Raw genomic sequence first — 14609 nt, forward strand, 5'->3', positions numbered from 1 at the left:
CGCTCCTCAGCACCGTTCCTTTCTGTGGTGGCTGCCTTTGGTTTTTCTTGCCTTGCCCAGGAACTCCTGGCAGACTTCTGAGTAGTGTTTCAATTGTGTCAAATGAGTTTCAACATCTCTCTTCAGCTGTGGCTTGCTTCCTGAAGCTGTAGCACGCTTAATACATAACTTTGGTTTTAAATGTAAGGTTTTTAGGGAAACGTGGCCTTAGCAGAGGGTTTATTGGCATGTGAGCTGACGCAGGCTGTCCTGTTTCAGGAACTTGCTTGGTTTTGGGGGGGGGGGGGGGGATTGGCACCTTTCAGGTGCATAGTGGGCCTCTGCGGCTGCATTCGTAAAAAAAGACTTAATGTGGAAATGAATCATTCACCTGGTGTAGCGTGCCTAAAGCTGGAACAACATTCATTTGTTCTGGTCTTAGGATTACTAAATGGCCCTTAAATATGTAATCTACCATGTGGAAAATGGTAAGAGGTGGTAAATGCTCTTCTGTGAAAGTTCTCTAGTAATTCACCCTGTCTGAGCATTTGGGATTTATTGCTTTGTCTTGCAAGTGACCTGCAAGTGGAAAGAGAGCTCCCCGTTTTTTCTTCGTATGGAAAGCTCTTGCACCCTCTTCCCCAGCCATCCCGACTATCCCCACCCTTAAAGAAAAGGGAATTTCGTACTGCTCTTTATACTGAAAGTGAAATAATGTCCCGCCAGCAGCAGTTACAGGTCTTGCTGACGCCTGTTTGCTGTGCATACATGTGACGTCCCAAGAGCCTACGCCGTGGGCTGTGCCTTCTGGGCAGGTGCCTGCAGGGTGTCCGAGTCCCCATCCCTGGTAGGGCTCAGAGGCCGGCTGGAGGAGGCCAGGACAGCTGGATCTAGCTTGGACATCACCCTGCTCCAAATGGGAACTTGGACTAGATGGGTCTTTCCATGTTTTATAGCCACTTAATAACTCTGGGAGAATTTTGAAGACTTTTTTCCCCTCTACTAAATGAGAACTTGAGCTGCAATGGTAGAATAGAAGGGAATTCTTGTGCTTCCATGCAGAAAAATGGGACAAGATTCGGTCCTTGTGATGGGGAAGGTAAAACTGTGTGTTTGTGGACAAACTTGCAGGAGGATTTGAGGCAAATATGGTAGAGAAATTACTTTTTTGTTTGATTTTTGGTTTCAGTGTTGGAGGATTTTTTTTCTTCCTTCCTGTTCTGGCAGTTCAGTTAATTTGAAAAACTTTATTAGACTGGGAGGTGTTCTCTGTCTCCTGTCCCTGCGGGGTTTCCTAAAAGAAGAAAAGTGAGGCAAATGTAAAGTTGATTCATCTTAAAAAACAAACAAAAAAACCCTACCAAACCAACCCCAAAAAAACCACAAAGGAAGTCTCAAATCTGGAGTGGATGTATTCTCCATGCCAGTTAGGTGTGCAGAAGTATGTATGTAAAACTGTTTTATGCTTTTGGAGGTTTGCCTTGTTCAGAGGCTAGGTTTCAATTGTAACGAATGTAGGGTACTGCTGGGGAGAGTTTTGGTTGTAGCACCTTAGGATTAACAGCAGAAGCTTCTGTTGGTACACTCAATTTCATCAGCGTTCTTTTTCCAGGCTCCTTGCATGTTATGAACAGAAAATGCCATCCTGCACTCTTCTAGGTGAATGTTTAGGAAACACGATGACTTTATTAAATAGCTTTCAAACTTTCAAGCTCATATTGAAAGTTTCAGTGTGTTTCTTTTTTTTTTTTTTTTTTTTTAAGCTTTATGTAAATGTGACTTTTAAACCAGCAAGTGTGAGTCCCAGGTGGGGTTTTTGTTGGCTTGGTAGATTTTGTTACATTGGGGGGTTTTGTTGTTTGGATTTTTTTTTTCCTGTAATTCCTTGGGTACGTCTGTGCAGTGAGTGCTGCTGGCTGCTCCAGATTTGTCTGCAGTAGTGCAGGCTAATGAAGTGTACCTGTGCCGTGTGGGGACAGAGGAGGTAGTGGTGCAGCATTTATGTGGGGGTGGCTAAATTCCCAGCTGTGGACCCGCCTTCTGTGGGAGCTGACGTCTCTGTGGGGACAAGGATGTGCTGACTTGTAGGGGTGTCAATGAGAAACTGTTTTCTGCTGTCAGAAAGCTAAGGTTTCATATTTAGCAGAGTGATCCAGGTGTGGTAGTTTAGGAGCATTTGAACAGTACTTCCTGATGCCTCATTCAAAGCCTATATTGAAATATTTGGGTCCTGTTATGCAATGTTGTGATGAGTGTTCCCTTTCCGCTTATTAAAATATTGCATAAATTTCAACACTTCTTACCAGTGGGCTGAAGAAATAGATATGGCAGCAATGTGTGTACTTGAAAAGCTTAAAGATGTTTGAGTGGAAAATGAGTTTTATTTGTATCTTAGTTTGGAGTTAAACCATTAAAACTTACCCACAAAATAATTAGGTTTCCTATCTTTCAGTATTACAGAAAAGCTCAACCCAAAAGTTGCGGTTTACACCTTTGCCAGACCTCTGTATACCTTGTGTTAAGGTTTCTCTGGAGTGAAGTTTGCGTCAAGCAGACCCAGTTGGCTTCTAGTCTGCAAAGCTGTTAAGTTTAATCTTGTTCCAGTTTAATTTTAATGTCATGGATTGAAATTATATGCATGGCCATTTTTCTCTTTTGCGAAGAGCTGGATTTGGAACGAAAGCAAAATGGCTCGAGGACGCAAGAGCAATAGCATCAAACAGAGCGACTTCACTAACAGCACCAATCCTCAGGATTTAGAGAGAAGACTTTTTATCGGCAATTTGCCCACAGACCACATGACTCGTGAAGAAATGGAAGAGATATTTTCAAAATATGGCAAAATCAGGGGTTAGTATATTATCTTATGCCTTTTTGTGGCTGGGAATTCAGTGAGAAATGTGCCTTTCGTGCTTGTCAAATGCTATTTGATGATGGTGAGAGGAGTGGCTAATGTTGTTCCTAAAAAGTGACCTTTTAATGATAATTTCTTCTGCCTGCATTTTCTCTGAAAAAGTTAAAGTCCAGCTGAAAGATAACGCGTATATATCAGCTATGTTTTAGCCTTTGGGGTGCCAGTGTGATGTTACCATATTCTCTTGTGTGACTTTATAGTCGCTTAACCAAACCTTGGTCACTTCGTGGGCTGTATTTTGATCACTGCCTTGTCAGAAGGAAGTTGATCTACGAAATACATTTATTTCAGAGTTTTTAAGCTCTGCATGTTGATCCTGGTAGATGTGGTTTTCCCAGGAAGCTTGCATAGTCGTTTCTGGGTAGAGTCTCTCTGCTTGTTCATCTGGTGGGTTACGTGATGGCCTGGGTGTGGGTTAGTACTGTCCCTTAGTTGTAACTGGTCTTGCCCTGCTGTTAACTTTTCCAGCCCTCAGCATGTACCATGGCTATGGGTTCGTGCAGTATGACCGTCTAGAAGATGTCCAGGCCGCTCTGGACGGTGAGAAGGGTCGCCTTTATAAAGGGTATAGATTAGGTAAGGAAAACTGATCCGTGCTCTCCTCCTGACCCTAGCATGCGTTCTGGTAGAAAGAGTGCTTTTGTTTAAAGCTCTCGGGAAAGATCACCATGTGAAACTTGCCTGGCGCTAGCCTAAAATCACTTCTGCTAGGTACCTGTTTGCCTTCTGAGTTATTTGCTGCCAGTGCTGTGTGGTTCATCTGCAGTGTTTCCTCTTGCTACCTAGGTCTTACTCTGAACTTATTTTTATGTGTTAGTATTTGAAAAGCTCCATTACCCTGTGTAAGAAACTGTTCAATGTGTAAGCCCAGGAAAGCGGTTATTGAACCCGCGTACACATAGTTTTAAAAACATCTGTAAACCAGTATCAGGCTTCATCTTGATGGGTTCAGAGGAATTGGTCACAGCACTCAGCGGCTTCTTAGATAAGTAATCTTGACTTGGATTTTTTTGCACATGTGAAATCAATCTGTAAGTAGCACTGTAAATACTAGGTGCTTTAAAAAGGCCATTTTCATAAAGATGAAAATAATTCTGCTAAATATGCTGGGAGCAAACAAACAGAAATGAATGGTTAGAAATCCAAGAGTATTGAAATGCAAGCAAAAAATTTACTTTTGAAGTAAGCCTATGCTAATTTAAAGAAAACCAGTCTGACTTAGGAAGGAAGGGAAGGAGCAATAAATAATGACTTGTGGGAAGGTGTGTGTACAGTAGCAAATATGAGCCTGAAGATGGAAATGGAGGCAAATAGACAAGGAGGGTGGAGGGATACAAGAAGAAATTATGGCCAGCGTTGTCACAGTCTAGAAGCTTAAATAGGAACAACTGCGGCTGTGTTTGAAGCTGAGGTGTAACTGTCTGGAAGCGATAAAATTTCTCCCTGGAAAGGACCACCCAGTCTTCAGTTCATAATTCTGCTGTCTGTTTTTGAAGAGGCAGGAGGTGTTGGGTTTTATATAGCTTTCATTTCAGTAGCAAACTAAAAAAGGTAAAACAGCAGCTACCAAAACTAGATCTCTCCGAAAAATTAAATCTAACTAACATCTATGAGGCTCATTGAAATGAAGACCCGCCTAGGCTATTAATGTCGTTTTTCCACAAGCCTTGGAAAACTAGGGAGTTTCCAGGGACCTAGCAGAGCGCTGCGGATCTGCCAATAGGCAGCATAAATGGGATGAGCCTGGCATCAGCCCTGGTAACCGAGGGATTCTTTCACCTGACACTCGGTGAGAAATGAATTAATTAATGCCAATCAAAATAAAACCTGTCAAACTAACTTAATTCTTATGATACTGCAAGTTTTATGGCTGAAAGTAGCAGCGTTGATGTAAAAGACTTCTGTAAGATGCTTGATTTGATTAAGAAACTAGAACAATGAAAACCAACGTAGGGCTAAATGGATTTGAAATGAATCTCAGTGTAACGTAGATGGAATTGCTCCGTGCTTTGAGTGGTGTTCTGGAAGGGTTGATTCCTGGCCATACAGTGCTTTTACAATTGACTTGGAAAGAATACACACAATCATGTTTTAAAAGATAATTAAATAATGAGAAATGAGTCACTGATGGTGAAATGACCTGGACTTCTTCCTGAGCTGGATTCAGGCAGAGCTGAGCTTCCAGTAAAGCCAAGAGGAAAGATCCGCACCTAGCGGGAGTGCTTTTGTCATCCTTAGCTGTACAAAACACACATTTGTAAGTAGGGAGGCTCTGGTACCTGTGGGGTTTTGCTGCTGGAAGGAATACTGTGTTCAGTTCTGGTATGCCTGGTTCAAAAAGGATAATGCTGAATCGGAAAGCCTCAGAAAAATCTGAAGAAGGCTTAAAGAGTTGAAGAACAAGCCCTAGCGAAAGCTGCACGATAAAGGCATGGGGTGATCTGTGTGTTACAGACAGACCTGGAGATAAGTGAGTTTTAATCTAGTAGGCATAGTATGACAAGTCCTTAAATGGAAATAAATAGTTTTCTTTAACAGCAAAGTAATTTACTTCTGGAATAACTTATTGGACCTTTGGTGGTTTCTGTACTCTGAAGACTTTGGAATTGGAATTGCATGTTTTGCTAGAGGGTTAAGCTCTAGTTCAATGCCACTGCTGCACTTGAGATAGAAATGTGATTCAAGAAACTCTTGTCACCTGTGTTTATTCAGAAGGTTGCACTGTGTGATTACAGTGGCCCTGTCATCTCAAAATCCTACAAGACAGAAGACTTTTTTTTTTTTTTATCGGAAGTTTTGTCAATGTTCAAATACTTAACCTGTAAATGCTGTTGGCATTAAATAAAATGTTATTAAATCTGTTTGTTTTGCACAAGAGAAGGATTCCTGTCAAGGGTGTTTTTTTCTTCCAGTAAAATATTTTTGTTCAGATTTAAATACATTTTTTTTATTTGAAAGAAATGTATGGTATTGAGTGTAAAAATCATAATAGGCTTCTGCAATGGCATCTTAAAACAGAAAATAAAAATAATCTTAAACCAAAGAAAGCAGATAGTCTTGCTTAAAGATAACACTTGACCTTAAGGGGGGGAAAAAAATCTCAATTAGAAAATAAATGCAAGGAGAACAGTTGCTTCAGTTATGCAGTCTGAGTGTTAAATATAATCGTAATAACACAATAAGGTAAAAGGCTTTGGGAGAGTTTAACTCCAGTGCTGTGTTATAAATGCTTCCATGAATGCATGGAAGTGTTTTCATACCTTTAATGAGGAAAACCACGTAGGGAATAAGTGTCCGTCAGAGTAGTTTGTGACAGTAGATAATGTAGCTGCGTGTGAGCCTGGAGAGGCTGCTTTGAGGTCCTGTGGATGTTATGCTGCATTTGTAGTTACTGTTCAGGTGGCACTTCTCTCTCTTCCCCCCCAAAAGAGACCACACTGCTGCTTGACTGACAACACAAGCAAAAAAATTAGAACTAATCCCTTATTTCATTACTTTCAAGATTAAAATTAGAAGGATAGTTTGGGAAGTTACAGAAGATGCTAAGACTGAGTCTGCCTAAAGACACTGTGGCACGTTTATTCTCTTGCAAGAGCTTTGAGAGTAGCTAATGTAAAAAAACTAATTAAAAATAAATTTTAATTGTCAGTGGGTTCTCAGAGAGCAGATAGGACCTAAGTTTGTTTTGTTGTTTTCTTTAAAAGGCTGTCAGAGTAAAATGTCTGAAGTCATTTCTGTTTGTTCTTGCCCCCCTCCAGTACATTATTTCATCTTCAGTCAACTGTTACGGAAGGCTTTGTTTCTTCACAGTAGAACCATGTGGGTCCCTGCCAATTCTGGGCAACTTCACTTTTTCTGGTTGAGGACAAGGCTCTGTTTCTTCAGCTCTCTTACTCTTTGTATTTCACTTCATGGTGTTTCTCATGGAGATGCTCAGAAGCCAACCAATTCTCAAATTTCTGATCTGTTGCGTCAGTCTGCATCATGTTAACAGTGGTGTTTTGAATGCACCGTGTTGACCTCATAAGGAGCTTGTGCTTCAGGCTCCTTGGATCCTGTTTCCTCAGGCTGTACAACTTAACGCTGCAGCAGTCCCTTGGAAGGGGGTTGCATGTCCTACTTGAGAACCCTTGGATTGTTTTCAACAAGGGTGGCGGCATGCTCCGTTGAACGGGACTGGCTGTGAACTTAAGACTGTGCTGGCCATCAGCTTCCTTTCTCGGAGGTTTTCAGACTCTGCTTTTTCTCCTAGAGTCCATGAGTCGCTTTCTGCTCGCTCATAGACTGCAGAAGAAAGAGGTTCTCTTATGGAATGAAGAGTCTGGATGTAGGCCTGAACAGAAAGGGTTAAAACTTCACCCAAGCTGTCCACCCTATTTTGAAGTCAGAGAAATCCCTGACAATTTCACTACATTGTACTATCTAAACTTAATAAAAAAAAATGTCAAAGTGGCAATGTCTCTCTGCTGAATGGATTTCCTTGCACCACCTGGATGTTGTTGAGCTTAAGTTGCTTTCATTTGAATTGTGCTGATGATCTTTTTTTGTTCCATAGCATTGAACAGATGGGTTGATTATTCTTTACAGATATTAATAAAGCAGTGGAAAGAAGAAATATGAATAAGGCTTCATCAAGGTCCAGTCCGGCACGAAGGTAAAGTACCTGGAAGCAGTGAGTTATACTAGGAAGGTCAGGCTTTTAGGGCATGAGCCCAGCGGCCTGTGCTAAATGTCTGTGTCTCTTCCCTACCACCACCTCCCCAGTCAGAGATGCTCAAGCGAGACAGTTGGGACATGGCTGCTCCACCTCTCGGAGCCCTTCTGGCGCTGACACCTCGGCAGGCATGAGGGAAACCTCGTGTCTGCTGCTGTTACTACAGCTAAACGTTACATTTTGCAGCACAGGTTGTAAGAGACTCGTGAGGAAGAACGCGCTTGATGTTTGCTCCTGCCTCAAGTGTCAGAGAAGCCAAGGCATATCTAGAGAAGGCCGAGGGGCTGCAGCATTCCCAGTGCCATGCTGCAGAGGACTTCAGGATCTTGCTGCTTCTGATGTCAGAAGCTTCCAGTGCTGAGATGAGACTGGAAAAGAGCACGTGAGCGAAGCACAAGACAGAAAATGTCTCTAATGCACTGTCCCGTCCGCACGTGTGCTTGTGTTGTCAGTACCTGGAGCCAGTCCCCTTCTGTGCAGTTAGTGATGTGTACCTGCCAGCTTCTCCTGGTTCCCCACCCCTTGGTAGGCGCAGTGTGTGCAGCTCCTGCACAGCCTCTGTGTGTGAAGTTACAGGTAGATGGAGAAGACACAGACTGTCCTGTCACAGGAAGGTGACTTCCATTTCCTTTCCATGGCATTACTAGGGAGTGCACGAAGGCGTGCTGTGGTTTACAGCTTGGTCTAAGGTGTGCATCTTCTATGCCTATACTCTAAAGCTTTCCACACAAAGGAGTGTTACGTGTTGGACCTTCCTTGAAGGTCATCAAGCTCTCAAGTGTCTGGTGCACTCTACTAACTTGACCTGTTAAATTACCAAAAATGGGGGGAAAGTGCAACTAGCAAGACATCTACCACCGAAACAACAGAGAACAAGTAGCTGCAGCTCTTGGCATCATCTAGGCCTTTTGTAAGCTGTGCACTTAGCCTGCACAGGGCCAAATGTGCTTGCAGAGACCAGCACATGGGCATTGCCCAGGAAGTGTTTTGGGCACGCCCCTGGGGGTTCCCGTTACGGATGCAGTAAGCCATGGGCCTGGGCAGTGTCAGGTGTGCTCAGCGCTGGCATGAGGCCCCCAAGAATACCACAGCAATATGGGCAGCAGGTGCTGATGGCACATCTTTGGCCTCAATGGTGCTGCTGGTGATTAACGCTGAAGGTGCTGGGCAGCACTGCGGGTGTCTGACAGGCATCTATGCCGTCAGCGTTGGTCCTCAGACCATGTTGCAGAAGGGACAAGCAGCAGGCACTGATCCCATTGGCTTTGGGGCCTGTGTCATCCCGTGTGTATGCAAGAGCAGATGCTCATGTCATGGGTCCAAAGGAGCGCTGGAGGTGTGAGCCATGGGCAGCGGTGCCATGGGCACCAGGCTGTGCACTGGACTACTGCTGCGGCTGCTGAAGGCCTTGGGGCCTCTGTGACAGGCACTGGATTCCAGCTGGCACTGCTGATGCTGTGGCCATCCCATGTCACTGGCACCAGGTCCCAAGCAGCACCATGGGCACAGGTGGCGATGGGGTCACGGGCACCGACCCTGGGCATGGCTGCAGGCGCACAAACAGCGGACAACGGACTCTGGACCACGCTGCGGGCGTGTGAACGACAGCTGCTGACGCCAGGGTGCAGAGTCCCACGCTGTCCCGCAGGCAGCGGTGCTGGGCCAGTGGTACCAGGTCCTGAGCAGATGCGGGCAGTGGTGCTGACGCTGCAGGAGTCTGACCATGGTGACAGAGGTGTGGAAGCAGAAAGCTGCTGTGCCTTCATGCTGCTGCCTCTCTGCAAGCAGCAGGGCAGCGATGCAGATGCAAGAGCAGAGGAGACCCGCGCCACGTCTGTACTTCTGTTGCAGTTGTGCATTGCTCATTCTGGATCTTTTTGTCTCTGCAGATAATTAACGTGGCCTCTTCGGTCACCCCCACTTCAGCTGGAATAAATGTCATATGCCAAACAATTACGCTGCATCTGGCTGTTTTGCTATCTAGTCTTACAGCTACAGAAAGATCAGTTGCTGAACATCCATCAGAGCAAATCAAAGTCTTCCCCTGAGCTTCTGCCATCATTCACTGCAGGTTGGGGGGAAGGGGGCGATGATGTGTATCTCTCATGGGATGTGGTTTCAGTACAGATCACAAACAGAAAGTGGATTTGTGTGTCCAAGAGGCTGAAGGAGTTTACACTTGTCTGTGTGCAAATGCAGTGTTTCTTTTACAGGAGGAGGCTATATGTGCTCTTGGTGGCAACACCGTAGTTTGTATTTTGTATCTGACATAAAAATAGAGAATGCCAGTGCTCCTGCGTATCCCCTGGTGCAGCTGGGTGTCTAACCACCAAAGTCCATGCACAGGCTCCGCACATCCATCTCGTTACTGCCCTCTCTACCCGACACTGAACTTGGGCACGTCAGACTCTGCTCCTGCTGTTCTCTCCAGGTGCCTGCTACGGGGACGCACTGTAGCAGAAGCAGAATTATGTTCTGCTTACCTTTAATAAACTAGGCTGGTAGAGGACTCTCAAAGTCTATCAAGTTTTGGAAATAAAAAGATTCAAAAAGCTGGGGTTTTTTCCGATGGTTGTCAGTATCTTGGGGAAGGAACATTCCAAACACATGAAGCTCAGTAGTTTCTCTGCAAGTTTTTTTTATGTTTGGCTTAGACTACAGTGAAAGTTACGGTTTTTTTCTGGAAAACAAAGTATGACCTGGGAAAAACCCTGCTGTTTTGGGAAAAGATGAAGACTGGAATGTTATTCCTCCTTGCCTCTGAAGACAGTGCAGTACAAAGTCTGACTGAGAGGGATCATTCGGGTGTGACAGAGAAGCCTGCTGCTGCTGAGGATGGGTTTAGTACCCTCTTAACGTGGGGCATCGTAAACATAAGACTGGCATTATAACGAAACTGTCCCCTCGATTCCAGGACACGGTGGTAGCTATCACTGCTTTCTGCTAGCAGCACAAACCCAACCGCAACATGGAACCTACAGTGTCTTTGGTCACGAGCTCCTTTTTTAAACCTATGCCAATAACAAATGATTTCAGGTGTTCTGCTGCCATCAACTAGTGAATTTAATGGATCCCTTGAATGCTCCTGGCTATTGCATATTTGTGGGTATTGGGCTCTAGCACCTTGAATTCTCTCAAAGAATTTGCAAGAACATGTTTGGTAGATGATCTGTGGCTGATGTTGGAGGCCAGAGGCCTTGAAACAATGGTTTCTGAGGTGCCTGTTCACTTCTTCCACAGGTGCTCTACACTTTAGTGATGCTCCATTAAGGAGCTTTCTGGGTCTTGTTTGGCTAAACATTGACATTAAGAAGCAAATATGGCTTGGGGGCAGTTTTTGCTTTTGTGGGATAGGAGGGAGGATTCATCTGCTGAGAGAAGGGTCGCTTTGGCACCTCAGGTAAGAGATCTAGGTAGGGGTGACAGTACTCATGTCGTTAGCAGTCTAATGGGATTTCCCTGGTGTTTTCCTCAGAGAGCCATATGCCTATGGGGATGGCCGAGATGCCAGACGCGACCGCTCCCCTCTTCGGGGGAGCCCACGGAGAGACCCCAGAGATGGCAGGGATGGTAGAAACGGGCGCGATTCCAGAGACACTCGAGATATTCGCGCTAGAGACATGCGTGACGCCAGAGACCACAGGGACCCACGGGACCTGCGAGACCCACGGGATATCAGGGATCCAAGAGACTTGCGGGACCCTCGTGATGTTAGAGATCTTCGTGACCCACGGGAGCCCCTGTACGATCGATACAGGGATCCACGGGATATGAGGAATCCACGAGATGTGAGGGATCCACGGGATATGAGGGATCCACGGGATATGAGAGACCCTCGGGACCCTTTGTACAGGTAATTTCTGTGGGATTGTATTTGCCAACGCATTTTTGTGGTGGCGTCAGGCATTTAAGATAAGGACATTTTTCTGGCTGGGGACAGTTGGGTGCCTGCTTTGCATCTTGTGGGGAGCAGGAGAGTACTCCAGAAATTAAACTTGAGGAAGGTCTGTGTGTGATGCACTGGCGAAAAATTAGATTGTGCTGGAGCATGGAAACCCTTGCTTCTTCTGTAAATGTTGCAGACGAGATGAAGCTTATGACCGTTACCTTCGCCTTGAAGACTACTATCGGCGGAAGGATGACTCTTACTACGACCGTTACAAAGAGTATTTTGATAGAGCACCAGTGAATTCAGAAGGTGAGTACCTGTAACGTTATAAGGGGCAGATTGACATCCCTCCCTCTGGGAGGATGCGGGAGATGCCTGCAGTGCTGAGTGCGTTGTGTTCTGTGATGCTCCGAGCAGGTCCAAAGGGCATTATTTGTTCTGTCCTTGTGGCTTGCTTTCAGACCGTCTGAAGCGTGAGGAGCGGCGCCGAGAGGAGCTGTATCGTCAGTACTACGAGGAAATCAAGAGGCGTTTTGATGCAGAGAGACCTGTGGATTGTTCTGTGATAGTGGTGAATAAACAGACAAAGTAAGAAAACAGTTATGGCCAATTTTACTATTGCATGGTAGAAGAAAATAGAATTAAATTTAGTCCTGCCATGAGGCTGCTTGTCTCACAGGTTGCTCTTGAGAAGCGTGGCTTTAGAGCCCTCAGAAAACTGCAGCTACTGTTGCTGCTGTGAGAATATACGTTGATGAGATGGAGAAATGTTGTATCCTGTGCTTTACTTCTGTTTCCTTCTTGTCACCTATCGCTATTCTTTCTCCTGATGCTTTTCTATCTGCTCTTCATATCAGCCTACTGTCGCGACAGGTTATGGTGGCCTGCACTTGTTACTCATGGGTTGAATGATTGGAACTTATTAATACGTGCCCACCAGCAGCTAGCACAGAGCAGTTGTGAGGGTGGAGTCGTGTGAGTGTTCGTTCCAGAGCTCCTGTCACATTGGTTACTGGGTCAGATGCTGGTCAATGCCGTTAATCCAATGTCCGAGAAGTATAAAATCACTGCTGAAGGTAGTGATGAATGATATCAAAAGCATGTGTAAGCAGTAACCACGGCAATCTCACATGGCAGCCTGAACACTTACTGAGGTGTCCCCACTTGAACATGGGGTGTCTTTTTATCGGGCTGAATGCAGGATTATCTAGAAACAAAAATGCAGGCGATCCCTGTAGAGCAGCGTGCTTCCTCTTGGAATGTAAGGACTTAAAACAGTTTTAGGAGTCAAAGGGACTTGTGCAAAAAATAGTAGTACGTCCTTAGATTGGAGAGCAGGGGCTGTGTTGGGAACAGGGGGGTACACCTATGCCTGGTACAGTGGGAGGGGGACTGTAATGATGGCACCAGTCTGATGTCTATATCTTTACAAATAAATATAATGAAGAATAGCAAAGATGTAAATAAATCCTAGATCTGGGTTGGGTCCTGAAGAAAATGTTTGTTAAGGGGCAATTTAAAGCTCTGTCTCCTTAGCCCTTCAGAAAAAAAGAGTAAGAGTTGCTTTTATTTAACTTTGCTCTATCTGTGAGGTGGAAGGAGTGAGCTGGCGCTTGCCTGATCTGGCAGTAGAAGGCAGAACAGGAAATGTGAACAAGGGACGCGGTGAAGCTAGAAGCACACTTCTGTGGTTTGCTTTTAATGGAGTTGATTACCTATTGGAACAAATCTTGAGAGGAAATTTTAGATTCTTTATCCCTTGGTGACTAAAAGTCTTTGGAAGATACTCTAGCAGAACACGAGTTACTGTACTTCATACAGGGAGAATTTTTTTGTGCAAGAGGATCAGCTTAATATCCTAAGGATCATTTTGGTCTGTAACAGCTACAGACCTTAAGAGCTGGAGCACATTAATAAATCTGGGGTATCGAAGTGCTGATGTCGCCTGTTACAGACCTATTGAAAGATGACTCCCAAATAACTTAGATACACAATTGTAGTAACTTAGAAATCCTTAAAAAGACAGTTGGGGGGGAACAGTTTTAAATGCCCGTTACAATTTCCGCATCCAAAAACAATAAATTGAACCTCTTTCAAAAGGTGCGGGTGCACAAAGGCTGAATTCCTCAGAATTCATATGCAGTCAGTATTGCAGTTTTGGTCCTGAGTATAAGTAAGCTTAAAAAAAAATACTGAAAACTTGAAGCTCAGCCGTGTGAGCAGCGGTTTCTGTTTGGAATGGGAAGTCTGCGAGACAGTGGATGCAGGAACAGTGGATCCATAGATCTGTGTTGGCACCGGGTTAGAGCAGAAAGCAGCTAGTAGAACAAAAGAGCAAGAGCAAGCGTATTTGGAACTCGAGTGAATGTTTGTGGATGGCTAGGTATCCTCGGGTGATTAATCTTCAAGTCCAGCAGTCGGTCTGTGCTACAGTGAATTGGGATAAGGAGCATTTGAACAGTTAAGATACTGAACGTAGCACAAGCAACTGACTTCTGTAGGTTAGCTGCTCTGCTTTGTATCCTTTAGAGCTCTGCAGGCATAAATTACCTTGCTTAATGAGTTCAGTTTAAACACATTTATATGTAAGCAAATGTATAATAATGTAAATGCCTTTGCAAACACTCTCTTTCTCAGCTAAGCTGAGGCTTGATTTGTAATCTGTTTCAGTTAAACTGAAATGACTGATTCAGATCAAAATAAAGGTAGGATATGGGCTTTTATATTGTGGTGATGAGGTTGCTTTAATACCATCCTGTTAAACACTGTGAGCTTGGCAAACCATCAGAAGAGCGAGTCTGAGGTGACAGAGAGGGTGAATGTGCCAGGGTTTCTGTTTCTGTATGTGACTGACTTGTTAAACTCTGCTGGCTTTGCTTTGTGGTAGGGAGTACGCGGAGTCAGTGGGGCGGAAGGTGCGGGATCTGGGCATGGTAGTGGACCTGATCTTCCTCAACACAGAGATGTCCCTGACGCAAGCCCTGGACGATGTGAGCAGAGGAGGGTCTCCTTTTGCCATTGTCATCACCCAGCAGCATCAAGTTCACCGCTCTTGCACTGTTAACATCATGTTTGGCACCCCGCAAGGTACTGAGGTCTCAGTAGGCTGTGTA

General features: G+C 44.8%; 2 protein-coding genes across 7 annotated transcripts in view; one reads left to right on the forward strand and one right to left on the reverse strand.

Annotated features, from left to right (window-relative positions):
• CD40 (CD40 molecule) overlaps nt 1-311 on the reverse strand; it is a 10641-nt gene extending 10330 nt beyond the window's left edge. Inside the window, exon 1 of the mRNA XM_035896142.1 lies at nt 299-311. Within this exon, the coding sequence (XP_035752035.1) occupies nt 299-311 (13 nt within the window). The remainder of the gene's footprint in view (nt 1-298) is intronic.
• Nucleotides 312-323: 12 nt separating this feature from the next.
• NCOA5 (nuclear receptor coactivator 5) overlaps nt 324-14609 on the forward strand; it is a 19032-nt gene continuing 4746 nt past the window's right edge. Inside the window, exons 1-7 of one of the 6 annotated variants that reach the window (XM_035896133.1) lie at nt 324-2829; nt 3362-3469; nt 7481-7547; nt 11083-11460; nt 11690-11805; nt 11958-12084; nt 14384-14583. In XM_035896133.1, coding sequence (XP_035752026.1) covers nt 2667-2829; nt 3362-3469; nt 7481-7547; nt 11083-11460; nt 11690-11805; nt 11958-12084; nt 14384-14583 — 1159 coding nt within the window. In that variant the 5' untranslated portion in view covers nt 324-2666. Of the gene's footprint in view, nt 2830-3361; nt 10039-11082; nt 11461-11689; nt 11806-11957; nt 12085-14383; nt 14584-14609 lie in introns of those variants that run through there. The other 5 variants (XM_035896134.1, XM_035896136.1, XM_035896138.1 and 2 more) reach the window with 5 other exon arrangements.

The sequence above is a fragment of the Egretta garzetta genome, unplaced genomic scaffold (assembly GCF_000687185.1).
Source record: "Egretta garzetta isolate BGI_Z169 unplaced genomic scaffold, ASM68718v1 scaffold356, whole genome shotgun sequence".
Classification (NCBI taxonomy): Eukaryota; Metazoa; Chordata; class Aves; order Pelecaniformes; family Ardeidae; genus Egretta; species Egretta garzetta.